At 40.9% G+C, this 24,931-nt stretch overlaps 7 protein-coding genes across 21 annotated transcripts; 3 read left to right on the top strand and 4 right to left on the bottom strand.

Moving 5' to 3' along the window:
• Window positions 1–548: 548 nt before the first annotated feature.
• Window positions 549–10,786, bottom strand: Chd1 (chromodomain-helicase-DNA-binding protein 1). Of its 5 annotated transcripts, none has more exons than XM_011310121.1 (7): window positions 10,662–10,710; window positions 9,309–10,366; window positions 7,798–7,913; window positions 7,272–7,550; window positions 6,901–7,092; window positions 2,185–6,756; window positions 549–2,086 (listed from the first exon to the last, which is right to left on the bottom strand). In XM_011310121.1, the coding sequence occupies exons 2-7, from the start codon at window positions 9,312–9,314 to the stop codon at window positions 1,858–1,860; spliced, it is 5,394 nt and encodes a 1,797-aa protein (XP_011308423.1). In that variant the 5' UTR covers window positions 9,315–10,366; window positions 10,662–10,710; the 3' UTR covers window positions 549–1,857. The 5 variants fall into 5 exon arrangements, with proteins under 5 accessions (XP_011308423.1, XP_011308422.1, XP_011308419.1 ...); XM_011310120.1 differs by lacking the exon at window positions 10,662–10,710 and adding an exon at window positions 10,497–10,586; XM_011310117.1 differs by lacking the exon at window positions 9,309–10,366 and having other exon boundaries at window positions 10,497–10,786.
• A 37-nt stretch (window positions 10,787–10,823) lies between these two features.
• Window positions 10,824–12,538, bottom strand: Cdc37 (cell division cycle protein 37). Its single transcript, XM_011310115.1, has 3 exons — window positions 12,352–12,538; window positions 12,082–12,215; window positions 10,824–12,004 (listed from the first exon to the last, which is right to left on the bottom strand). Exons 1-3 carry the CDS (start codon window positions 12,382–12,384, stop codon window positions 11,047–11,049), a joined length of 1,125 nt encoding a protein of 374 aa, XP_011308417.1. The 5' UTR covers window positions 12,385–12,538; the 3' UTR covers window positions 10,824–11,046.
• Window positions 12,539–12,591: 53 nt separating this feature from the next.
• Window positions 12,592–14,841, top strand: LOC105269672 (Golgi membrane protein 1). Of its 3 annotated transcripts, XM_011310104.1 has the most exons (5): window positions 12,670–13,383; window positions 13,467–13,909; window positions 13,989–14,280; window positions 14,365–14,437; window positions 14,505–14,841. In XM_011310104.1, the coding sequence occupies exons 2-5, from the start codon at window positions 13,749–13,751 to the stop codon at window positions 14,708–14,710; spliced, it is 732 nt and encodes a 243-aa protein (XP_011308406.1). In that variant the 5' UTR covers window positions 12,670–13,383; window positions 13,467–13,748; the 3' UTR covers window positions 14,711–14,841. The 3 variants fall into 3 exon arrangements, with proteins under 3 accessions (XP_011308407.1, XP_011308406.1, XP_011308405.1); XM_011310103.1 differs by lacking the exon at window positions 12,670–13,383 and having other exon boundaries at window positions 13,390–13,909; XM_011310105.1 differs by lacking the exons at window positions 13,989–14,280; window positions 14,365–14,437; window positions 14,505–14,841 and having other exon boundaries at window positions 12,592–12,751; window positions 12,820–13,383; window positions 13,467–13,748.
• LOC105269673 (Ras-related protein interacting with calmodulin) lies at window positions 14,740–16,978 on the bottom strand. Of its 7 annotated transcripts, none has more exons than XM_011310106.1 (6): window positions 16,830–16,978; window positions 16,575–16,630; window positions 16,377–16,512; window positions 16,253–16,309; window positions 16,103–16,176; window positions 14,740–16,037 (listed from the first exon to the last, which is right to left on the bottom strand). In XM_011310106.1, exons 1-6 carry the CDS (start codon window positions 16,966–16,968, stop codon window positions 15,609–15,611), a joined length of 891 nt encoding a protein of 296 aa, XP_011308408.1. In that variant the 5' UTR covers window positions 16,969–16,978; the 3' UTR covers window positions 14,740–15,608. The 7 variants fall into 7 exon arrangements, with proteins under 7 accessions (XP_011308408.1, XP_011308409.1, XP_011308413.1 ...); XM_011310107.1 differs by having other exon boundaries at window positions 16,614–16,630; XM_011310111.1 differs by having other exon boundaries at window positions 16,614–16,630; window positions 16,718–16,921.
• Window positions 16,979–17,037: 59 nt separating this feature from the next.
• BORCS6 (BLOC-1 related complex subunit 6) lies at window positions 17,038–18,246 on the top strand. 2 transcript variants are annotated; one of them, XM_011310114.1, is made up of 3 exons: window positions 17,038–17,271; window positions 17,340–17,864; window positions 17,937–18,246. In XM_011310114.1, exons 1-3 carry the CDS (start codon window positions 17,047–17,049, stop codon window positions 18,147–18,149), a joined length of 963 nt encoding a protein of 320 aa, XP_011308416.1. In that variant the 5' UTR covers window positions 17,038–17,046; the 3' UTR covers window positions 18,150–18,246. The 2 variants fall into 2 exon arrangements, with proteins under 2 accessions (XP_011308416.1, XP_011308415.1); XM_011310113.1 differs by having other exon boundaries at window positions 17,334–17,864.
• A 229-nt stretch (window positions 18,247–18,475) lies between these two features.
• Window positions 18,476–21,388, top strand: Slip1 (SLo interacting protein 1). Its single transcript, XM_011310100.1, has 3 exons — window positions 18,476–18,856; window positions 18,974–20,959; window positions 21,048–21,388. The coding sequence occupies exons 1-3, from the start codon at window positions 18,836–18,838 to the stop codon at window positions 21,306–21,308; spliced, it is 2,268 nt and encodes a 755-aa protein (XP_011308402.1). The 5' UTR covers window positions 18,476–18,835; the 3' UTR covers window positions 21,309–21,388.
• Ipo9 (Importin 9) lies at window positions 21,309–24,809 on the bottom strand. Of its 2 annotated transcripts, none has more exons than XM_011310102.1 (2): window positions 24,678–24,809; window positions 21,309–24,628 (listed from the first exon to the last, which is right to left on the bottom strand). In XM_011310102.1, exon 2 carries the CDS (start codon window positions 24,553–24,555, stop codon window positions 21,454–21,456), a length of 3,102 nt encoding a protein of 1,033 aa, XP_011308404.1. In that variant the 5' UTR covers window positions 24,556–24,628; window positions 24,678–24,809; the 3' UTR covers window positions 21,309–21,453. The 2 variants fall into 2 exon arrangements, with proteins under 2 accessions (XP_011308404.1, XP_011308403.1); XM_011310101.1 differs by having other exon boundaries at window positions 21,309–24,604.
• Window positions 24,810–24,931: the final 122 nt, after the last annotated feature.

Genomic DNA, 24,931 nt, shown 5'->3' with positions numbered 1-24,931 from the left:
AAAAAAAAAAAATTGAATGATGCCGGAATCGAACCCGGGCCGTTGGCGTGGTAGGCAAGCACGTTACCACTAAGATAACGCACACTTACAATAATATAATTTCATTAGGAGTATATATATTGAAAAACTTTCATTTTTAAAAATGTTAAATTGTTCAATTTCATTGCATATCTCCTCGATTATCAAATATTTAGTTTTTAAACAATATTTCGATTGATTTGTCATTAACAAAAAAAAAAAATTGGAATTATTTAAAAAAAAAAGTGAATGATGTCGGGATTGAACCCGGGCCGCCGGCGTGCCAGTCGAGCACGTTACCACTAGGACAACACGCATATTTAAAAATATAAATTCATTAGTGGTATATCTTCAACATATTGAATAATTTTTTCCATTGAATTTCCACAAGATGTGATTTCCCCCTTCCGTACGTGCTACAGTCGGCTAAATTTCAGTTAAACAAATGAAAAAAAAAAAAAAAACAAACAAAAAAGTTAAAGGTCACGTGGTGGCACACGGAAAAAAATTGACATTGAAACCCATCGGCGTGAAAATTCATTTACTTTATATATTTCCAGAAATATTCTACATTGAAGATTGATAAAATACAGTAATACATTATAGCAATGCAACTTATGTTCTTTAATGGTACAATATGATCATCGGCCTGTCTATTCCGCTTCATAATTCATCATTATTCTTATTAACTTACAAATTTCTCAATTAATATTTACAAGTAATTAAACTTCATATCTGAATTGATTTTATGCATCATTTTATGTCAATATTATCCATGATTTATGATTGGCTAGTAATAAATTATAAACTCACTATGGTCATTTCGAGCAAACTGGGTTTATACCTCACAATATTAGAGAAAAAAAGAATGAAAATTATAGTTCGGGGCTCTCTTCCTGATCAGCATCAAATCTCAATACTCAGACAAAATCCTCTCACGTCGTACTTCCACGTGGTCACCGCAATTCACAAATATCTCGTTATTATGTACACGAATGCACACTGAAGTGGCAATGAAAATAAGAGCATTAAATTACTGCATTAACATCTCCCAATGTCTGCTGTCGAACAAAGATAGATATTGCGTAGTGGATCGATATGTGCGCACCAATTGATGAAAATTCAATGATTCTCTGCTTAAATGCTGTAGGTTTAATTTTCGTTCGAAGTGGATAACATGAAAAATACGAGTCAATGCTTCTAATTTATACCGACTATCAATCATAGTAACCATTCACTTTGTCAATATCATGATCACATGATATTGAATTTGATTGTTTACTGGAAAATCAAATGAATGGATTAACGCGACCTAAATTAAAATACATCCATCCAGGCACTCTGTTCGCTCCTTTTACATTCCAATAGATTTCCGTATAATTTTGTTCGCCATGTTTACACGTTAAGAAAGTAATATGTACATATACTGTACAGTACGTGACAGTCGCGTGTGGTTAATGTACATAAACGATTTTTCAACGAAACATTATTAAAAAAAAAACGCTAGTGGTCATGCATTCAACGAAATACCAATACGAAGGAAGGCGGGTATGTAGACACTGTCGGCCCAATATTCTGTACACAATTTATCGAAAACTGAATATTGAAGTGCTTTATACATAATTGCACATAAAACCGAAATGATCATTGGCACGTTATCGTAATTTTAAAAAAAGGGGGGGGAAAAAATCTCGAACAAGCAAAGTATCTCGTAGATTGTTTGGGTTAAAATAATTAGATTAATACACGGATAAAAGAGAAGGAAGAGTTGTCCTATGATTAGGAATAAATCTAGAGTCGAGCGACGACACACTCGAGGACGGTGGCAAGAAAGGTAAACTAGGAGTTACCGTTTGGAGGTGGTGGCCTTCTGTCATACTCTCTTCTGTAATCCTTATTAGATCGCCAGTCATTCGGATATCCATCGCCAGTGTAACCCCGGCCACGAAAATGATTCGAGGGTACATCCGTGGGGGGATAATTAGCACTACTTGCACCTCCGTAACCACTTCCGGGGCCACCGTAGCCGTATCCACCAGTCGGGCCTGATGGATACCTGTAATAATCACTAGAAAAGAAGAAAAAAAAAAAAAAACAGGGTCAGTTAGAACAAGTGGAACATCGGCCTTATTTTTTCTGTATTATTGTTTCTCAACTTTTTCTTACCTTCGTTTATCGTTGATGTGCATTCGCTCACGATCTCGGTCTCTGTCTCTCTCCCTGTCTCGGTGATATCCCCCAGGCATTCTTCCGTAAGACTCAAATCTGTCCCTTTTATGCTCCCCAAATCTCGCCTCACGTGGATCTCTTCCATCTCTTGGCAGTGGCCAATGGTCATCATCTCTGCCCCCACTGTAGTGTCCACCAACGCTATAACCACCACTATCTCTTCGTATCCTCTCATCCTTAACAGGAGCATTGCCGAGCCTGTCATGATTTCTCTCACGATCTCTGTCTCTGTCCCTGTCCCTCTTGACCGTTTCTTTGTGCTTGGGATCCTTTAGTTCTTTGTGTCTCATATCAGTGGCCGATAAATTTGATTGTGGTGGCTGAACTGGTGGTGTAGGCCCTCCAGATGCAACTGGAGAATTATAATTAGCCGTTGAATTTGCTGAATGCTTTTTACTGGGTATACTGCTGTTGGAATTCTCCTCGATATCCTCAACCTTTCGTTTTATTGATCTCGATTCTTTACTATCACTCGGCTGTTTATCGTGCTTCTCGGAGTGCTTTTTATTATCCTCTTTCTTCTCTGGGGTAGAGGCCATACTGGCATCGGCATCTCTATCACCCCTCGATTTAGTGGCATGTTTGTAGAGTTTGTAAAGCTTCTTGGCATCAAACTCGGTGAATTTCGATACAAAATACCACAAATTACTCCGCCACTCTTTAATCTGCTCTTGGTCCTTATACTCCGACAGACACGTATTTATTTGATCACCAATTTGAACTAGACATGCTCGTGTATGGGCAAGCTGTTCGGTCTCACTGAGAGTTTGATCAGGCCTGTCTAGTGCCTTGAGTGCTTTCTTAACCGGTCGCATTTTTTCTTTGCACTCGTTGAATATTGATGGATCTAAGTCCCCAAGTACATCGAGAGCTCGTGGCTCGTTATTAGCTGTGAAATGCATAGGGCCAACTGCCTGCTTTTTCTTTCCCTTTTTAGTCTCCTTCTTATCCTTCTTCATTTTTTTCTCCTTCTTCTTGTCCTCCATAAAAACAACACTCTCACTCTCCTCCTTGATTTCCTTCTTGATGGGAATCTCCTCGTCTTTCTTTGTAACAACTTGCTTATCGACCTTGGATTTTGGTTTTTTATTCTCATCCCCGGAGCTGTCGTTGTCCTCGACAATTTCCTTCGTAAGTGCCACTTTTGGTTCCTTAGGTTTCCTCGGTTTTCTCGTTCTAGTAACACCTAGTTTCGAATCCATCTGTCTCTTGAGTATTTTCAGGAGATATTCGGCACGTGCATTTAACTGCTTAACCTGGGGTTTACTCTCATTCGGCAATATCTTTTCAGAGAGCTTCAAGCTTGGATCCATTTTTATAGCTTCCCAGCATCCCATACCGTGGGTGTAAATACCCCTGAGAAGTCTCGAGTCGTCCTCAGACGTCCACTCACAGTCAAAATTCGCTGGTTTGAGTTTAACATCGAAGTGCCAATTGGCTCTTTGCTCGGCATCTGATGGAAGCATTTGATCGAGTGGTTCCAGCTCCTTCTCAGCAGCTGACAGGGACTTGGCATTCACCATAACACCAGCCATTTTGAATGTAGGTCCCCTTCCACGTTTTCTACCCTTTCCCTCCTTCTTCGGCTCTTCATCGCCAGTTTTATTCTCCTTGGCCGTTGTCTCGAACTCTGCTATGCACGCATCACACCTGGACTTCAATTGTTCACCGAGATAACGCAATTCTGTCATTGGTTTCTCCTGCAACTCAGCATCAGCAGCAATGTCGTCCAATCTTTTTAGAGGTGCTGAAAATTTTTTGTAACTCTTGATAAATCTTCGGATTTCAACGTCCGTGAAGCTCTTGATTGATTCACGAGGCACCATTCGAGGTCTTCCTCGTTTCTTTGGCCTCTCTTCATCGGTTCCTTCACCCTCACCACTCCCGGAATCCTCACCCTCCTCGCTATCATCTGACTGAGCTTTTCTACGCTTTCGGCCCTTTCCCTCTCCCTGATTAATCTGCTGCAATGTCTTTCTGCTTCGTGGTGGCAAATAAAGGTCCTCCATCTCCTTGGATTTCTCCTGCTCTTCAACTTTTTTCCTGAAATTCTCGGGAATAATCTCTGCCCAGTCTTTACTCTCGTCGTCATTCTCATTGGGCAGAGGGAGAGGCTCAGCTTCTTCCTCAAATGCTGCAAAACTTGCCACTTTAAAAGCCGAAAGCAATTCATCACCAACCGTCGTTGGAGCTTCATCTCTTGTCTCAGCTCTTCGTAAAATTTCATCGATATCACAGGTCGGCTCCTCGTCACCATCCTCCTCGTCCTTGAACAAATCCTCAGCCCCAAATTTGAGAATAGCACTAAGATCTTCCTTGTTGAATGGATTATTATTCGATCCAGAAGCTCCTTTTTTGTCCAGAACAGTTCTCCCAGTGGTGTCCATTCTCTGAATAACGAGATGATCGAGAACCATTTTTCGTTTAGCCCTCTCAACGATCTCCTCCTCAACAGAATCCTTCGTCACCAATCTATAGATATTCACCTGATTTTTCTGTCCAATTCTGTGTGCCCTGGCTTGTGCCTGCAAGTCATTCTGTGGATTCCAATCAGAATCGAATATTATCACAGTGTCAGCAGTTGCGAGATTTATTCCAAGACCACCAGCTCGAGTCGACAGGAGAAAACAAAAATCAGTGGAGCCCTCGGCATTGAAATGATCGAGCGCTTGTTTACGAAGTTCGCCTTTGATACTTCCATCAAGTCGTTGGAAAGGAAAGTGTCGCTTCTGCAAGTATTCCCCAAGAATATCAAGCATCCTCACCATTTGACTGAATATCAGCACCCTGTGGCCAGTTTCGCGTAATCGAACGAGAAGTTTATCGAGTAATACTAACTTTCCAGAGCCCCTAATAATCTGCTGCAAATAATCTTCATTGGACTCCTTCTTGTCCCCCTCCATGGGTTTCGTCAAAAATGCATGATTGCAGCATTTTTTCAACTCAATGACAATATTGATAAATGTCATGGTCGATCCTTTGACACCCTTTCTCAAGGCATTATAATTCTTTGTCAATATCCATTTGTAGTACTGCTTCTGCAGTGACGTCATCTGTACACGAAGAATCTGCTCGACTTTAGCTGGCAAACTCTTCTCGACGTCTTTCTTTACTCGCCTGAGGATAAACGGCTCCAGTTGCTTGTGAAGTTTGGAGTATCCCTTCTGGGCTGCATTGTCATGCTCCTTCTCAAACTCCTCCCAGGTGATGAATTTCTGAGGCATTATAAAATGCAAGAGAGCCCACAGCTCCTTGAGACTATTTTGCAAAGGTGTACCAGTAATTAGAAGTCGATGATTGGTGCTGAATTCAGTCAGTGCCTTGTACAGCAGTGAATCATCGTTCTTCAACCTGTGCGCCTCGTCCACGAGGAGAACAGACCAATTGAGTGCCCCCAGAAAGGCCTTATCCTTCAATACGATCTCATAAGTCGTAAGAATGGCATTGAATTTAAGTCGTTTCGAGGGATAGGACCATTCATATTCACGAATAACATTACGAGACGTGACATCACCCAAATAAGTAACAAAATTCATGTCGGGTGCCCACTGTGCCATCTCTCTCTGCCATGAAGTCATCGTTGACAATGGCACAACCAGGAGAAATGGACCGTAGAGTTGATGAGTGTGAAAGAGATAATAGAGGAAGCATATCGTTTGAATTGTTTTACCCAGACCCATCTCGTCAGCCAATATCACACTATTCTCCTTGCACCAGGAGTGTATCATCCAGTTGAGACCGTCCATCTGATAATCCCGGAGAATCAGCTCTTTTCCTTTACCCATGTACTCAGGCTGTCCTTTGAGCTGATGAAATTTCGGTCGATACTTCAATACCTTGCAGTGTTTACTCGGCGTTTGCTTGGAGTCCTCTCTGTCCCGGAATTCCTTGATCTTCTCAGGCCATTTCTTTATTATGAGTGCACCATCCTCCCACGTCGACTCCGCATAAGGTAAACTCTCCCACTTGCAGTAATAATCGGGATGATTTGAATCTGGTTTACGGTACTCAGCGATTATTCTCTCAACATTGTTGTAGCTCTTGAGGAGCTCTTGCTGGAGCTCGAGCTGACACTCGTAATAGTCAATGTCCTCTGGCCCAGCAAAATCACGCCACTGTTTGATATCTCTCTCTCGTTTTATGAAGTTATCTAATTTCTTCATACCCTTGACTTTCTGTGCCTTCAGGGAATCCTCGGACTCCCATGTATTATGAATATGGGACCAGCCTTTCCACTTAATCAGGTACTGCGTTTCACTCTCTTCCTTGGTCAATTCTTTTGGATTTGGATCTCCATTCTCCTCAACAGCGTAAACAGTGGTTACATTACCAGTTATTCCCTTTTTACCTCGACGCTGGGATATTATGCGCTCGATCGTCTCGGCATTATCAGGTTCAGCTTGTGACGCCGATGTTGTTTCATCCACCTCCACAAGATCCTCACTGTCCGTTCCCTCCTCACTCTGCTCTTTGTAACTGACTGATGTGCCAGCCCGTCTTGTTACTTGTCTGTGAATTAATTGTAGACAAAAAAATATACCAACAATTCAGAAATCAACAGCTAAAGAATAACAATTCTAGGTGTTACTCTTTATCTCTTCCCGATTGAATTGTGCATACCGATATTAATCACTTCATCGATAAAATACAAACCTCCGATTGTCATCGCTGTCGTATGAAGAATTTTCGGATGACTCCGAAACTCGTTTCTTCCTTGAGCGTGCATTTTCTTTAGCCTTCTGGGCTGCACGACGATTTATGGATTTACTAGGTGGTGGTGCTCTTCGTGAATCAAAGTCCTCAGACTCCGAATCCGAGCTCTCGGAATTCCACGAATTTTGAGAACTGCCGGGAAACCAATAGAATGGAAAATTAGAAAAGAATAAAAAAAAAATGAATAATCGAGAATACGAAGGCTACGAAGGCTACGGAGGTATTGACAAAGCGAAGGTTGCATAGAATCAATCAATAGTTGTTGTTTCATGAAGAATATCTCCGGCTTGTACCTAGGAGGTGAATCTTACCTCTTCTTTTTATGTTTCTTGCGACTATCGCTGTCGCTTTCACGAGGTGCTGTGAGCCTCTCTGGCTCCTTCCTCGATCGACCTGAACGCCTGATTCCATAGATATCTGGATTCTCGTCCCACTCACGACTAGTATCCTTATGCCTGTGTTTACTTTCGGTGCTGTGATTTGAGCTTTTGCTCTGGAAACTATCGCTTTGTGCAGGTGCATCGGATTTATCTGATTTAGCTGATTCAGAGGCTGATGCTGAACCAGAGGCACTCGACGAACTGGAGTCACTGTTACCCAACGGCGAGGAATTTTGTGGTTCATATTATAATTTTTTTGCTCTTTTTGATAATCCATAGTTACAGCAAGTTGAATTATGTCACGCGATTCCCCTCTCCATTTCCAGGAGAGTCAATGAATTTTTAAAGAGCTCGTGGCATATTTCAATATTACTATCCCTCTTTGGATTTACTTGTGGAATTTTTTTAGCGCACGAATTGTTCCGGAGAATTGTGAATTATTAATGAGAATACTGACCTGTCACTTCCAGAACCATCGGAATTGGAATTACTTGCTGACGAACTGCTGTCACTTTTACTTTCATTGTCGGAATCTGATCCGGACTCTTTGCCAGATTCAGATTCTATGATTTTCTGAAATTCGGAAATTTTTTAAATATTGCCTTGAGATAATTGGAAAAAAACGCTCGTGTTGTTTGGAATAAATCGATTTGGATAATGTGAACCATCGTCGTTTAATCGTGAGGTACAAGAGGAATTGTAGAAATTTCCAGATTGCTGATTTACTGTAGAATAATTCAATCAGCCACCATTTCGCACAGCGTAACCACCATTTTGTTGAAACATTGCTGATCACAATTCCCTCCGAAATTCCCCTCTTCTTCGGAGAATTTTAATAATAATGGTAATATTAATGATAAAATGAGGAGATGTAGAAAATTAGATTATTGTACTGATTTATTTTTCTTTATTTTATCAATGTTTTTTACATCAATATCATTGTAGATTCTCGTGTTCATAAATGATTTATTTCATTGTAATTGAATTTTCCTTATTGCATTAATTTCCATAATTCCAGATTTTTTTTTCAACAAGATGTTGAGAATTCTTAATCTTTTCCCTGCCAAAATCGAGGAACTTGGCACAATTGATGAATAAAAAATAAACAAGGGGGATTTGCACTCCAAAAATATAATTTCCACTCAAAATTAATAATTTTCTCATGTTTCGTGTCATTCAAATCACAAATAGCATTGTTTAAAAAATACTCAATCACTTATTTCCAATGAAAACACGTGAACAGTATTATAGTATCATTCACCAGTAAAACTGGTAAAAATCATGGAAAACAATTAGCTAGCTCCAAGAAAAAGGGTCAAAGTTCTTTCCATCGCCAGTTCAAAAGGTATATTTTGTCGATAAATCGGTGATAGGAACGATAAAACATGAAATATGCTGATGATACACAGTAACAATGAGACTAGAGATGCAGTACGATGAAAAGTTTGAGTTTAAATTGTCAAAATGGGTCCATCACAAATTCCTGAATATCCAATTGTTAAAGCACAAGGATATCACAAAGAATAACTAGAGATGAAAAAATTGGTGGAACAGCGGGATTTTAATTGAAAAATATGTATTTCAAACGATGTAAACAAACGTATAGGTTAATACGAGTGGGAAAAAAACCTGAAATTTTAGTAGAAAACTGTCTGAAAGATGCCAACGGATGTTACACTGTAAGTACATGGGGACCCCGCCCAACACCAAAAAATCCTCATCAATCCAAAATAATCATTTTAAACAATTTTATAAGCTTTTAATGCTTCTCTAAACGATGAAAAAGCATGTGGCAACGTGAATTTCGCTTATTCCAAACAACACTGTGAGCATTAAATTCGATATTCATTATCCCAATCCGTTCTCAAACACTCTCTATTCAATAATATATCAAAAATATATCAATATTAACCCATAAACAATCATATATCGTAGAAATAAATCCTCTACCCCACTGATCACACTCACCTGCATCGTTCCCGTCTACGCGTCTCAATCTCAGTTACAATATCACCCACAATAACTAACTATTAATCGATATTTCAATGATTTGTCTTTCAAATATAAACACGCATCCGGATTATTCCAACTTTTACCGCATATAAATCCCCAACATCGTACAAAAATATCGAATTTTCACGTACTATATGGTCGAGGGCCAGAGCTCGGCCGCCATTTTGTGAACTCGACTCGTTCGTTTCACCTCACCCCCTCGTCGCCCTTCTCCATCACTTCATTTTCATCTTCCCGTCGTGCAACGCGCGCACTCATCCTTTACCCGCCCCCCCTCAAACTCATTGCCCCCCCACAAAACACTATATTCCAACACCATTTTGACGCCGCCATTGCTGTACGCCGTTCTACGCACGCGCAAATATTATCGCTGTCTCTCCCCGAAGTCCCTCCCGCGCCCTCGCCACCTCGCGACCACCCAACCACCCACACACCCACTCGCCCGCCGACCGTCCTCCCACCGACCCACCCACCGCGCAATCACGTAAATGAGAGAGAGCGTAATATGTACAAGAATTTTTAAAAATCGAAAGAATTCATTACCTCCACTTTCTCCCAATTCATTTGCAAATCATTTTCAGTCGTGATTTTTAAAATTATTTTCACGTAGATATGAATTCTTAATTGATATATTTTTACGCACAGTGTATTTGGAATATTGGAAATTTCAAATATCTTTGGGATAATAAGCGTTTCTACAGATCTAGTCTGCCATTTTGATTTTCTACACGTACTTTACCCAGAAGCCACTGTTGTATTATATTATTAGTAAGGCTGTTCATGCGCAATTGATGAAGAGAGAAAAAAGAGTTTGATACTATGATGTTGATAAAAATATAGCTGTTATTACTCCAGAAGAGATTAATCTATTGATGATGATGTAATAGTGGATAGATAAAACACTTACAACTATCAAGCGTTAGAGTCGTGTATGACGTAATGTTGTAATTGTCAAATAATTACTCCAGGGTGAAAATGGAAGCCACCTGGTTGAATTAGGGGACTGAAATTGCCTGAGAAAAATAAATTTTTCAATTTTGTAGGTGAAAAAAATGTAAAACCAAATATTTGCGATAATTGGACGAAATAGAGGGGAAAAATGGATTTTCATACAGCGAGTCTAGACAGAACGAAAATCAGTACCTTATTTATTCTTCGATTGAAGCTAGAAATCAACCGATAAATATCAGACAAACGTCCAAACTTAATGCTGAGCAATGGAAAGTACTCTGAATACAGGTTGAATGATTTACCAAACACTATTGATAGCAAGAGGCGATTGAAAATGACAAGACTTAAAAACTTTACCCAAGAGCCTCTGGAACACCTCGACGGAAAAGGAGGAGAGGTAGGGGCGCTCGATAGACGACAACTCGACGACTTCCGGTGATGCGCACGCCGAATCGAATCGAATGCCATCGAGATGTGTAAAAATATCGATTTACCATTTAAATGAAAACCCACAATCACTTTTTCAATGTCCACGAGGTGTATTTATTGATTATCACCAGATCATTTCCGATATTAATCTACAATAACGAGTAACAGAAGATATATTATCCATTCTTTTAATTATCTTCTGCTTGGGATTAGATTAAAAAAGAAAATTCAGTTCGAAAATTTACAAAATGACGTTCACCAGTTTCACTCCAGCTGAACGATGAAAATCCGTCCGGGGTGTATGAGGATTGAGTCATTCCGGATCAGGTGTTGGTACATCCTTAGCTTCTGAGTAAATGGGCTCTTCCTCATCTCCATTTTGTTTGCTGTTGGCATCTGGCACCCAGAGTCCACTGTCGATGCATCGTTTCATGTGATATCTCGCCTCATCCTCGGGCATTTCTGAGATGGTTTTTTGGAGTAGTGGAATATCCTGACTCTCGAAGCACTTTTGAAGTGGCTCGGGAAGGCTGTTGAATACTTCAAGTGGATCTAGACCGCCGGGTCCCAGTCTCGTTTTTTTCTCCTCCTCCTCAGCCTCTTTTATAACCTCAGCTATTTTTTCAGCGGCTCGTTTGCGAATTCTGTCTTTGAATGCGGTGAGTTCGTCATCGAATGATTTTTTGTACTCGACTTCGGCTATTTGAATACGACTAAAGAATGAACCGACGCATGCACGGGGATCTATATTCAGTTGTTTCGATAATTCGAGGATGTATTGCATGCAGATGCACTGGTGTGCCACGTGCTCCATTAAATCGTGTTTCTCCTCCATCTCCAGGTTCATACACCAGATTACTAAGTAATTTGCTGTGTTCTCGCAGACCAATTGGGGGTTTTCCTGGAGGTATGCTTTACTGTCGTCGTGCTTCCTCAGCATACCGAATTTTTTGAGTTTTTTCTCATTCTCCTTGATGAAGTCCTTCATTTTTTGCTCTTTGATGTCGTCTGGCAGGTCTGCATCCTCATCAGTCCTACGAGGTTTAGTGTTAATGACAGTTTTGGCAAAACCAGGCTGGGCTATTGTGTCCACGTTCCAGGGAGTGAGTTTTTCCTTTTTCTCCAACTCCTGCTCTTTCTCTATCACCTTCATCTCCTCGAGCTCCAACTGCTGAAGGGCTTTCTTCATCGAGTCCAGGTCCTCGGTGATCACCTGTTCTTTTTCCAGTTTATCGATTTTTTGTTTGGTCTCTTTGAGTTTTTGGAGGGTCCTGGAAGGCAATTGGAATTTATACTCTCGGGTGAATTGAAAATAATAATGGGAGTGCCTGAAAAAATGCTGACTTACTCATTCTTCTTCTTTTCCAATTCCTCCTTTTCACGTTTTCGCTCTTCCATTCGCTCCATTCTAGCTTGATGACGCCAGCGAAATAGCGAGGGGGTGTCAATGTTTGGATGAGTGTCATCTTCATCATCTGAAATCTAAACGATCACTTGCAGAGTTTGAATAATATATGCTATTTATTTATTAATAACTGGAATTGCTAACACATTGTGGGGCCCAATGATTTTGGCATTCCAGAAAATTCTATCCTGTCACTCAGTGTTTTGTACTCACTTCTATATCCTTCCACTTGCTGTAGTCAACCATTTTATCTGAATTATTATTTTAAGCTACAAGGAATCCTCTGCTCACTTCTTTTTTTAAATAATATTGGGAAAAAATAGAGATACTGTGGATTTAATAACTACTGTACCACAATCTTGGTTATCGGCGCGTTACCATTCCAGGATTTTTCCTCCACCTGAAACGATCAAGTGCTACCATCTGACAGATACATTGCCAACAAAACATTTTGGCAGTTTAAATGCCAATTACCAAAATCAGGTGATTACTCCAATCCAACCGGCGGATTTGACTCACCGAAATTTCTCGAACAAAATTTCCATCATGGATAGTATCGCCTTCTTCTCAAAAATCGGAGAGACATTAGTCTCTGAACTTCAAAACGACGAAGGTAAAAATCTTCCACCCAATAAAATTCAAAAAATCATATTGACAAAATATCTGCAATCCGGAAAGTAGAAAAAACAATTGGAAAATCGTGGATGGAAAAAATAGGAGAGGTAGAAGAGAATGAGCAGAGGGTGCGATTCATGAAAATGTTGATTTTCTGTTTGCAAAAAAATTTACTGAAGACTCCCCTCGCTCAATCAGTCCCAGAAGATCGCCAAAGAATGACACAGACTTTGGAGAATGCCATGAAATTCCCGGAATCCCAAAAAAAAGACTCGAGGTGCTCTCAGGGAAAATTGAAGGAAATTTATACAGCGACCAGCGGTGATCTTCACGAGTATTTTGCAGTCCAGGAGATTGACGATGAATTTATGCACGGGTACTACGGAATTTCGTGTGACGAGCCATTCTTCAAAAATCCATGGGAAACGTCAGACGTCGATGCAGTACTGAATGAAAAATTCATAACGAGCGATATTGATGATATCCTCGTGGAGGAAAAATCTCCCGAAGTTGATGACAAAGTCAAAGAACTGTGTCAATGCAGAAATAAAGCAAAACCCAAAGTTTCCATTGAGAGTAGACCAACCTGGGGTCGTTATCGTTACATGGAAAGGCTTATTGATCAGTCGCGTGAGTTCTCTATGATCAATAAACAAAATATCTGAGATAATAAAACTGGAATTTGAAAAATAATTCATCATAATTTACTCCAGCCTACACCGTTGGAGATCTGGAGGTGACAGAGATTGATGCGATGCTCCATAATTTTCGTGACCCTCGTAGAAAGCCACGTAACCATTAATTCGCAAGTTCACCGCTGAAAAACCTGTTCTGGAGATCTGCAGAGACGATCAGGGCATTTGGATACATATTTTTTTTGCTGCTGGGAATTTTACTGGAGAATGGAGAGGTCAATGTTTGGGTTTATGTGAGGATTTAAATATCCGGTGTGAATTCGATTTACTAGAGCTCCGAGGATTAGGTGATAAAACACAATGGCATTTGATTCAATGAGAGGATTACGAGGTCCACCTGCTGGTGTTGTTTGTCTCGGAGTAATTTGTATTATTTTGACGTGGACCTGGTGGGCTCAATCCACTGATATTACAGAGCTGTACAATCAAGTCGATAGATTGCAAGGAGAGATAAAAGTCAGGTGAGGGTTTAATTCTACTCTATATGTTGAATTACTTCGGTAAAATCGAAGTATTTACTTTGTTGATTATATCACGAAGTTTGGAAGAGCGTGAAAAATGTGAAACATCCATATCCAACTTGGAGGCACGTTATAAACAATCTCAGGACACAATAGCATCGTTACACGTACGGGAGAATCAGTTGAGAAAGAAGAATGAGGAGCTCACGAATTCTGCGGCTTTCTGCAATAGTGAATTGGAGTCTGTGAGACAGTTGGATTCTACGAAAGATGCTGCACTGACAGCACTGAGACTTGATAAGGACACTATTGATGATCAGTTAAATGTTAAACGAGAAGAGGCACAAAAACTTCAAGCCGATTTAGAAAAAGTGAGGATTCAATCATTTCCAAACATCATTTATTTCCAAAATTCTCCACAGCCCTGTCTTCAATAAATCTTCATTATTTTTAAGGTAAAAATTGAATTGAATAACCTGAACAGAACGTGCAGCAGTGGTAAATCCGCAGTGGCAAGAGAACAAGAACGTAAGGCTCGCGCAATGAATTTTGTCCAGTGATATTTGTACTCATTCATGAATTGTAAAAATTTCAGGAAATAATTCGAAAGAGTTCGCCAATAATTTGGAAAGACTCGTGGATGATAATAATGCTGATACAGCTGGTGAAATTGATGGTGATGATGAGCCATCCGTTGTTATGGAGTCGAAACGTCAAAGTGAGGCACCAGCTGTCCACGATTCTGTTCTCAATCATATTTTGCAGAACTCATTGGTTACTCCAAAATCTAGTAAGCAGTGATACGTACGTACAAATAAATGAATGGTATAAATCAATAAGAACAATTTTATTTGTTGATTCTACATTGTTCTAAAAATATACCTTGTTTCAACAATGATATGAAATAAATACGTGGTAATTTTTCTTTCAAATGCCTACAAGCATATTATGTTTCCATGGAGTATTGTCTCACATCATAAATTATCAGGATTGTATATTTAAATGTCATTATTTTTTTTTAAATCTCTTCGTTGTTTTCGATCATGAATCTCGTTATGCAAAATGTTTTGGTTATTAATACTGATTTACATTAGCTTTGGTATGTTCCAAATCCAGAGTAAAATATGAAGTTCGAAGATTTTTTCTTGAGTTAAATGGATGTCTGCATTTACTCGGTTGAAATTATAAATATTGCTGGATGTTTGTATAAAAAGACACATTCAATCAATAAAAAAAAACTATATGTTCCTATACTATTCAACATTATTATTATATATCTTTGCAACTGAAATGCTTAATTTATGACTAGAACTGAATCGATCTTTGCTTATCGCTATGTACAATAGAATAATTGAGTAACGAAAAAGTGAAGGATAACAAGTCGAATTTTCGAATCTCGTCGATATATCTGGATCTATGAGTGATAGCGAAATTATTTTCGAATGGGAGCTGCAAAAAATGTCATAGGTCCATCGATATCCCCCGATAATTAACAAATTGGCTAAATCGACTTGCTACCCTCTACCTCTCCCCCACAGAATTTTAAACTCGCGTATTCTCTCATAAGTACAACACCAACAACACAATGAACCATATCAATACTATAGTTACCGAATAGTACCGTTCATAATTTACCTAGAAGCTAAATAAATGCGTACATGTTTTCAGCGTAGAATACTCAGAAAAAAATGAAAAGTAATTATGGAGAGTAGTGAGATGTATTTCTATTTTTTCTACGAAATATGAAAGCGAAAATAGAACGGAGCCTTCGCCATCGACTTCTTTTCCTAGCTGTCTCGCGATTTCTCTCTTTATTCCGTATCTGTCGTACGATCGAGTAAAATGCGTCATCGATGAATTGCCGTAGTGCCGCTGACGTTTCGAAGAAGGGACATCCGAGCTGATCAGCCAGGGATTTTCCCTCTTCCGTGGAGACTTTTCGTTGTGACTGTAAATCGAATTTATTACCAACGAGGACCAGCGGTATATCCTCGTTGGCTCGCACACGAGAAATTAATTTTCGATACTCCAGTGCCTCTTGGAAGCTGTGCCTGTCGGTCACTGAATAACAGATCATAAAACCCTCGCCACATCTCATGTATTGGTCTCGCATCGCAGTGAACTCCACCTGAAATTATCCCTCGTGTAGAAATTAATTAAAGATTAATAATCACTAAATATTGAATATCACACTTGGCCTGCGGTGTCCAGGATGTCCAGGAGGGCTGGCTCTCCATCGATAACCGCCTGTTGCCGATAAGAATCCTCTATTTCCCAAACAATAACTCATTCATTAAAATACTTATCCCAGATACGATAATCATTAATGAAATAAATTCTCACCAATGGTTGGATCATGGTAATCGAGAAAACTGTGACTCACGAATTGAAGTGTGACAGCTAGAATTTTTATGGTACGTTTTTTTTTAATTCCAAAAATTACTTGAGTATCGAGCGAGTAATCTACCTGATTTTCCAACACCACCATCTCCGAGAACAACAATTTTATAAATTCTGGGTACTCTAGCAGTGACTTGACCGGTCTGCCCTGTCTGGCTCCTCCCGTTTTGTCCAGCGTCGGAGATCATGATTAATCCGCTAATCTGTCAAGAGGAATCACTATACCCCAAGGAATAAAAATTCACCAATTAATTCCACCACTTACACAAATTATTGAGCAGACAGGGAGAAATCCAGAGCTCACCTGGCCTCCATCTGCAACTGTTAAAATTCAACGAGACCATTTAAACCATTATAAACATAATAAATGTGTACAAATTACCAAAATTTATTGATTAAACGGCATACTTGAATTTGATAAGGGTGGGGATTGCTTCTGCCTCCGGAATACGGGGCGATCAGGCGAGTGCACTCCAAAATTTCGTGCATGTGTACAGAAAAATATAAATAAAAACTCAACTATCCACTGGAATGATTTCACGGCGGGATCCCTCCGGATTCGTCAAATAATACCTCCCAATCATCGGTAAAATCTCGAAATAACGAGAATACTCAGTCAAGTCACTGTCCACTCGTTTACATACTCCACCCACACTCATCCATCCACAAATATTCCAATACGAAACTCTCTCGCGCATACACAGATTGATACGCATGTCACGATTAGCAGCGCCTCGATGACGTTTACCTTCGATCCCTTTTTGACGTTTACTGGAAAAACATTGCTCCAATATCTCGAATACACTGACCACTGGTGCCAAATGTCCCGGTCAGTGTCGACCATCGAGAGAGATAATCTCTGTGAAACGAGAATGGATGAGGAGCCCGATGTGCCCACACCCAGGACAATTCAGCCCCAGAATTCCTACAAACTCGCACCAATGGATTTCGACGAAGACCGAGTAAGGTTAGATGTTTTGCAAACACCATAATCAATATAAAGAATCATTGAATTATAATTCAGCCCCAGGAGATGACGGCCTCGTACTCGGAGATATCATTCGACTCTCAGTCATCGCCTCCGATTTCTGAATTACGCTCACTCGTGGAATCACCGGATATCGAGAACGACGAGTTCATTACAGACGAGAGAATGAAGAAAATCGATGCCCTGGCTGACAGGCCTCATATGTTAAATTTGAAGAGTGGAGAGGGCAGTCCTGAAGAGGAGGAGTATCCAGAATTACCTGGGTATCGAAAAGCTATGGGTTATCTGCGTTTGGAGGGAACAGTTATGCAGGAGGGGGACATGGTGCTCTTCGTGGCTGAGGATTTGGAGAATAAGATTAAATTGTCGAGTCCGGTCACGAAGAAGGGGGAGACCCCGTCGTTTCCAGGGTCCAGGAGTTCCACTCCTTGTTTATACAGACAAGCATTAAATCCTCAATTACCATTGCCCGATCACAATGCACTCAATGAATTGGAAATGGAAGCGAGGAAAATTGCCACGTCTGTGGACTCATTAACTGAGAATTTAGCAGCTATTTTGCACAGTGTAATTCCTTCGTTACTTTATTCCCATATAATAGTGTAATTTCGGTTTAATCATTGGATCTTATCATTGCAGGCATCAGCTGTTACTGTAGATTGTTTAGAGACGTACAGAGACGCTGTCTGTAAAACTTGCGATGCTGTAGACCACAATATTAAATCGATGTATCAATTAATGGCTAAATGCGAGGAGCTCTCCAAATCAATGGGCCCTATCTACAAATTAGCCGATCAAGTCAAGGAAATGAAGCGATTGCTGGATTTATTCGAAGGAGCAATGAACTTGTAAACACATATCCAATTATCCACAGTATTAATTCAGAGGAGAAATATCGAATACTCATTGTGTTATTCGCTTCTCAATATTTTTTAAACAATAAATTGCGTGTTCAATTACTCCAAAAAAATCTGCATTAATTTCTCATCAAATGCAGATAATGAAAAAAAATGATGATTCAGTTGGAATTTTTCAATAATTTTTCATTTTTTTCGTCAGTATGGACTGGCCATCTGTCTTTGTTTAGTCGGTCAGTAACGTGACATTCCTTCATGTACCATTTGCCCGGAGCGTGAGATGGGCGGCAACACAAAAGCCTCCACACCGCACCAGTCAAGCTCAGTTGAGGTTGAGACTGTACCGAGTCCATACATATTTCATGAAAAAAAAAAAATTCGCGTTATGTTTTGAACTGATTGTGTTCAGTGTGTGTGTTTATTCCACCGTCGTACGACAACGATGACATATTTCTGGATATCAGTGGGAATTCGATTGAAAGGGCTTCGAAGGGAATACCCATGAGTAGTAACCTCATTGCAAGGACGCCATATGTAGTCCTAGCCAAACCTTCTCATCTGACTCACTAGTATCCTCTGTACATTTCGAATTTTATTTCACTCGAATCCATCATGAACCCCATGACATTTCGAGTGTCCAAGCACTGATTTGACAATAAGAGAAGAGATCTCATTACAATCATGGATTTTGTTATTTTATCGGTAAGCGCAAGGGGTGGGGATTTTTATAAAAAAATTATGTGAAACACTGCGACGAGATGATTAATTGAACAAAGGAAACGTTTTTACCTGGGGATTTTTTATATTTTTTTTTTGCAGATAAACGGTCGAGATGTTTCTAATTCTAGTCACGAAGATGCTGTACGGTATTTTGAAAGTGCCCAGGAGCCCATAACAATTCAGGTGATGCGAAAACAGACGGCGAGGATTATATCGCAGGAGACAACGGCGTGTAAATTAGAATCACCGGAGAAGAGGAAATCGTCGTGTGTGGTTTCAACGGGGGTTCAGACTGATTTGGGAGGACTGATTAATGAAGACTATGTAGAGAATTATTATGTTTTTGAGGATGGTGAGGAGTACGATTTTGAGAATGAGGAGAACGATGGTGATGATGTTGAAGAGGCTGAGGAATTCGATGAGATTTTCTCGAATTCCGTTGATCCACAGCAACTGCGGGATTATAAATTGCGTGAGGACGTTTACTTCGAGGAAGTGACACTGAAAAAAAGTGCAAGCACTGAAAAACTGGGATTGACTGTTTGCTACAATTATTCCTTCGATCGCGACAACTCGGAAGCTGCGGAGGTTTATATCTCGGAAATAGCGAAGGACAGTTTGGCAGCTAGGGATGGAAGACTACGAGAGGGCGATCAGATTCTTCAGGTTAATGGGAAGGACATCGAGAGTAAAGAGCAGACTGAGAGAGTATTTGCACATACGAAGAATACTGTCGTTATTTTGGTGAGTCGGTGTCTCTATCATCAGACATCGTCTCCAGTATTCTCGGATAATATTCCAGCTTACCAGAACAGCATGATCGAGCTTCTCCTCCAACAGCAGAAGCGTCAGTACGAGTCTTCAGGGGCTGGGGAGAATGATCACAATGAAGGGGCATTCAGATCATCTCCACCACCTGTTCCATCCCACAGTCTCTCGATCAATACAACAAATTTAAATATGAATACGTCGTCGTCGACTTGTTCCTCTCAAAATTCTCATAGTTCTAACAAAGACTGTCCCGCAGAGAAAAATTCAAACTATGGGGAAACGTTTAAGGAGTCGATGAAGAAAATCGATGAGTTGAATATCACTGGAAAACGCAGAAAGCCTCGGGAAGTTGGGAGTGACAGTGAGCACATCTACGAGACCATTCCAGAGAGTGACACAGAGCCAATTTATTCCTCCCCTTATGAGAGTAAATTAAATCTCCGTCGTAACGACGTGGGCCACGATCACCGGAGTAAATCGTCAAAGAGCAGCAGTTCAATCGAGGAGAAGGATTCGTCTAGTGCTTACAATACTGGAGAATCTTGTCACAGTAATCCTTTGGTTTTGGAGCTGCATAAGGATCCCAGAGAGCTCAGGGGCAGCACTCTGGTTTTATGCCCCTCTGACAATACATACACAAGTACTCTCGTTTCAACAGCAACATGTCGAAGCAGGCCTCCACCATCCTGCGATGTTGCTGAGAATCAGGTGATCAGGACAATCCAGTCTTCCCTCTCGGCTCCACAATTTATCAATCATCAAACGACGCCGGACAAGGAGGATAAAAAATCAAACTCCTGCTATTATCGTGGGACAAATCGTCATCAGTACCAGACTCCTTATCAATATTATCATCAACCTCATTACCAGCAAAATGTATCGAATAATCGAACCTCTTGGGACAATCGAGATAAAGAGTCTAGTGGATCTGGCATAATGTACACCAATGTCGATAATCTCGAGCAGACAATGATGCTGCAGCAGCAGATATTCACGCAAGCACTCAATAGGAAGAATGTCAGCAATAAAGAGACAAGAGTGAGAAACTCAAAGTCGAGGGGTAAATTTCGAGCGCCTAATTTGACCCAGTATCACTTTATCGGTAGTCAACAGGTGCGCCAGGCAAATACTCTCAATTTACCGGAGGATAAATGCGATCCCAGGATGGAGTGGAAGGTGAAACGTCGCCCCGATGGGACTAGATATATCGTCAGACGACCTGTCAGGAATCGACTCTTGGGAAATAGAACTCTGGAGATCTCTGAAGAGAGAGCGGGTCTCACCACTGAGGATGACACGGTTTCCGAGATAAAAGTTAGTGTTAAAAATTGATGAGATGAAGTTTTTGCATTGTTGTTGACTTCATTTTATTTTCATTTTTTTTTCTTCACTGTTTTTTCAGCTCGGAAGATATTGGACCAAAGATGAACGAAAGAGGCACTTAGAGCAGGCACGACTTCGTAAACAGCGCCAGGCAACGATAAAACACCAGCTGAAACTGCAACAGTCTCATGAAGTAGCCAATTGTGATCACGTGGAGGAAACAAATCAATTACGAAAACCGATGCAGGATCCAGGACTGATAAATACCACGAAAATCGATGATCATTGTGGAGCAAATGGAAAGCAAATTGTTGGTCTTCTTTCAGTAACTACAGTCTAATTGCCAAAACTATTTTAAACATTTATTATCAATGTTTTTTCATTTTTAATCCTGGTATGTATTCTAATATATTGATAACAATGTACATAGTAGTAGAAAAAAAACATGGCTTGAATATTTATTATGATAGATACTTTAGAGATTTTCACTGGATGAATGGTAGAGTTATGTTGAGATTGTTGAGGATTTTCTGTTCAATTGGATTGAGGTGTTGGATGAAGGCAGGGAAGCAGTGGTGGTTCGAGAAGTTTGTGAGAAAATCTCGTAGATATTGATTCAGGTTGAGGTGATAGATGGAATCCTGGAGGAGCTCGGGATCGTCCTCGTCGTCTGTTTCATCAGTTATTCGTAATAAATCGGATTCATTCCCAGGATTTATGAATACATCATTCTCATCCACCACTTCTTCCTCGTCAGAGTCCTCAGTGTCCTGACTGATAGCACAGCCAGCTTCCATATCATTGAAAATCTCATTAATAATGAGTTTAAAAATCTTAACGAGAATGGGAACGGTTGTCCATTGATGAGGTTGTGATTGGGTCTTGCTCCTTGTGCGAACCCCATCATCAGTGAGTGGAAATATCTCATCGCCCTTCACCATGATTTCATTGAGCCTAGCATCATCATTAGTCACTCCGTGCTCCAATATTTTGGAGAGCGCTACAATTGTTACTTTTCTATCATAACTGCCAAAGAAAGAGTGCTGTCTTGCAACCCATTCAACGAGAACAAATGCCAGTGCACTCTGTCCAGTTGGCCCTGGCACTGTTGACAAAAAATTGAGAACAGCATCGAACTCAGTATTAATCAAATGCGCGTAGACCATCAACAGACTCTGCATGACTGTCAAAGTCTCAGCCCTCTGCATTTTACTCAGGACAGCTTTCAGGAGAAGATCAAGATTCTCTCCCAAGCTACTCCCTACTTTCCTGATCAATGTCGTCATCAATCTACCAACGAATGTAGCTGTGAATTCACTGGACTGTGGATTCAACAGCTGAGCGACAATTTGAAGGATATAATGCAGACCTGTTCGCCCCTCGCTATCCCTGTGATCGATAACTTGTCTTGCACCAGCTAATAAATATGTTCGAATCACTTCACCACCACTTTGAAGTGTTCCATTGTCATCTGAGTTGAGTATGCAGTGACAGGCAGCTGGAAATGCACTCTCCACTAGAGCACTGCTCAAATTACGGGGTGAAAATTGAACTAACACCTGCAGGACATCCAGAGCCACTTCTTTGGTGCCTTCCTCTCCAGTTTTATCCTGAGAATTCGCTGTCAACATGCTGACAAGCGTTGGAATTAGTCGTGTTTGAAGAGGCTCAATGCACTGGGGATTTTCTGTCAATTCCTTGAAGATATCTTGACAGATTGATAGGATCTCTGGGTCACTGTGGTATTTCACGAAAACAGCTATCGTCAGGGGACAGATTTTTCCCTCGACACTGGCCGTGAAGTCTTTGTCGACAGAAATGACAACTGCAAACGTCTCCATAACTAGATTTAACACTTCAATCGTCGGCTGATTAGCCACGAGATTAAACAGCCCCTGGAACATTGCTGACAGCTGTGATCTCACAGAATTATCAATCAAGTCATTGGGAGCTGTAGGTGCCTCGCAGAACCAGTAAACTGCTCGGACGGAACTGATTCTGATGCAGATGGGCTGGTTCTCCTGAAGTCCATTGACTGTCGCTTCTAGGAAGCGGGGAATCATCTCAGGTGGAATTTGACGGGCGCATCTTCCGGCTAGACAGAGGCAACGACCCAAAAGAAATGGGTGAGCACTTGAATCATTGAGAATTCCAAGAATAACACGATCCAAAAATCCCACGATATCAAACTGAAGCTCTCCAGCTTTCAATTTATCAACGAGTTGATCTCTCGCTGTGCTCAGCGCAAAAATCGCTGCTTCTGACAGCTTCCAGGAATTTTCGTTTGTCGCTCTCATGGAGTTGGCGGCCTCGATGTGCCTCGTCACAATTCCACAAAGTGTATTCACAGAATCCTCCTCCGAGCGTTGAATCAGGGCATATAGCAACTCCTGCGCTGATATTCTAACATTATAGGCAAAGGCACACTGCGCGTCCTCCTCGACAAATTGACTGGGATTAACAGTCCAGAGTTCAATCTGCTCCTCAGTAATCTGCATGAATATTATTAAATAGTAAATTGTTTCGCCAGCAAGATTCGTGAGAAGTCCCGAGAATTTTTTGTGATCCATGAAGATCTGAATGAATTCGAATATGGCGATGATGAGATTATTGAAATTTATTATCTCCCCATCAGAGTCGACTTCCTTCTCATCGATATCCTCATCATTTCCCCCATTGACCATCTCCTCCTGATAGAGTTTGGCACTCTGCACCAGAGTATCCCAAATAGGCGGAAGTATCTGAGGCAAATAATTAGCCACATATTTTGATAACTTCTTTGCTAGGCAATTAACAGCTTTAATGATATCCGTCTTGAGGCCAGTATCACTGACGGGGCCATTGGGCTGACCCAAGTACTTAACAAATTTCTCACAAAACATGGGTATGACAGGCTGTAAATACTGCTGAACAAATCCTTTCTGATACATCCCTGTGGATGCCACTAATCCAGTAACCGTAGCAAAAATTTCCACAGCCCTGCCCCTCGTCCTTATAGAGTACTGATTATCACTCTGGAATATCCTGTACATTTCCTGCAAAATAACAGGTCCAACATTTGGCAATTGAGTGTCAGTGAGATCTCGGGTGAATTCACTGAGAACTCTCATCGCCCCATGCACAGCGAATTCACTCTGTCCACTGAGACAATTAACAAGAATATCGAAGAGCCCTGGCCAGTTCTCAGGCCAATCCCAACGAGCAATAGCTGATATAGCGTATGCAACAGAAGCCCTGACCTTGCTGATGCTCTCGTGAAGACCCAGAGGCAGGAGCTCCTTTATTCTCTCCTTCGTCGCCTGTTTCAACTCCGGTGGGCGAAATTTCTCAGCCTCTGGGGACCAGTGGACCTCAACATATTGTTTCAAGAGAACAGATGAGAGTTGTCTTATCTCCAGGGGTCCATTTCTGTCGACGACGAATTCAGTCAGGTGAATTCCAAAGTCGTCGGTTACCTCGAGAGCCTGAATTCTCTGCTCTGCTGCCTGACGATCTTCACGATGAGGCGAGAGGATTCCTTCCAATGTCTCGTACAAAGCCTCCTTCAACGAGCTCTCTATGTCGCGAAAAGTGGGACTTGTTGCCATTGTTTACGATTTTAGGTGTTTCACCGGGCCATCGGTTCAAACGGTGTACCTGGGGAAGAGGTTAACAGTCGGTCTTCATGATTTTGAGAATTTCTTACTGGTGCTGGAGCTTTGGTACTTACTGGAGCCTTCAGAGTTGCGTTTTAATATTATTTCTTCGATTTTTCGGAATGATCATGAAAGAAATGAAAATATTTTAGTCGAGAATAATTCGGCGGCTCGGTAATTGGAATTGTCCCCGGTGGATTATGAGATTTTCGCCGGATGCCGAATGTAGATTGCGCGCGCTGCTGCAAACCCACGTGGTTCCATAATTGCAAACAACCGCGAATTTAAGGGAAAATCGCGGTGTTCAATTTATATTTGCCGAATATTC

Source organism: Fopius arisanus, unplaced genomic scaffold, assembly GCF_000806365.1.
Source record: "Fopius arisanus strain USDA-PBARC FA_bdor unplaced genomic scaffold, ASM80636v1 scaffold00072, whole genome shotgun sequence".
In the NCBI taxonomy this organism is placed as follows: Eukaryota; Metazoa; Arthropoda; class Insecta; order Hymenoptera; family Braconidae; genus Fopius; species Fopius arisanus.
The sequence above is the reverse complement of the archived record's forward strand: the minus strand, read 5'-3'. Positions and strand labels throughout refer to the sequence as shown.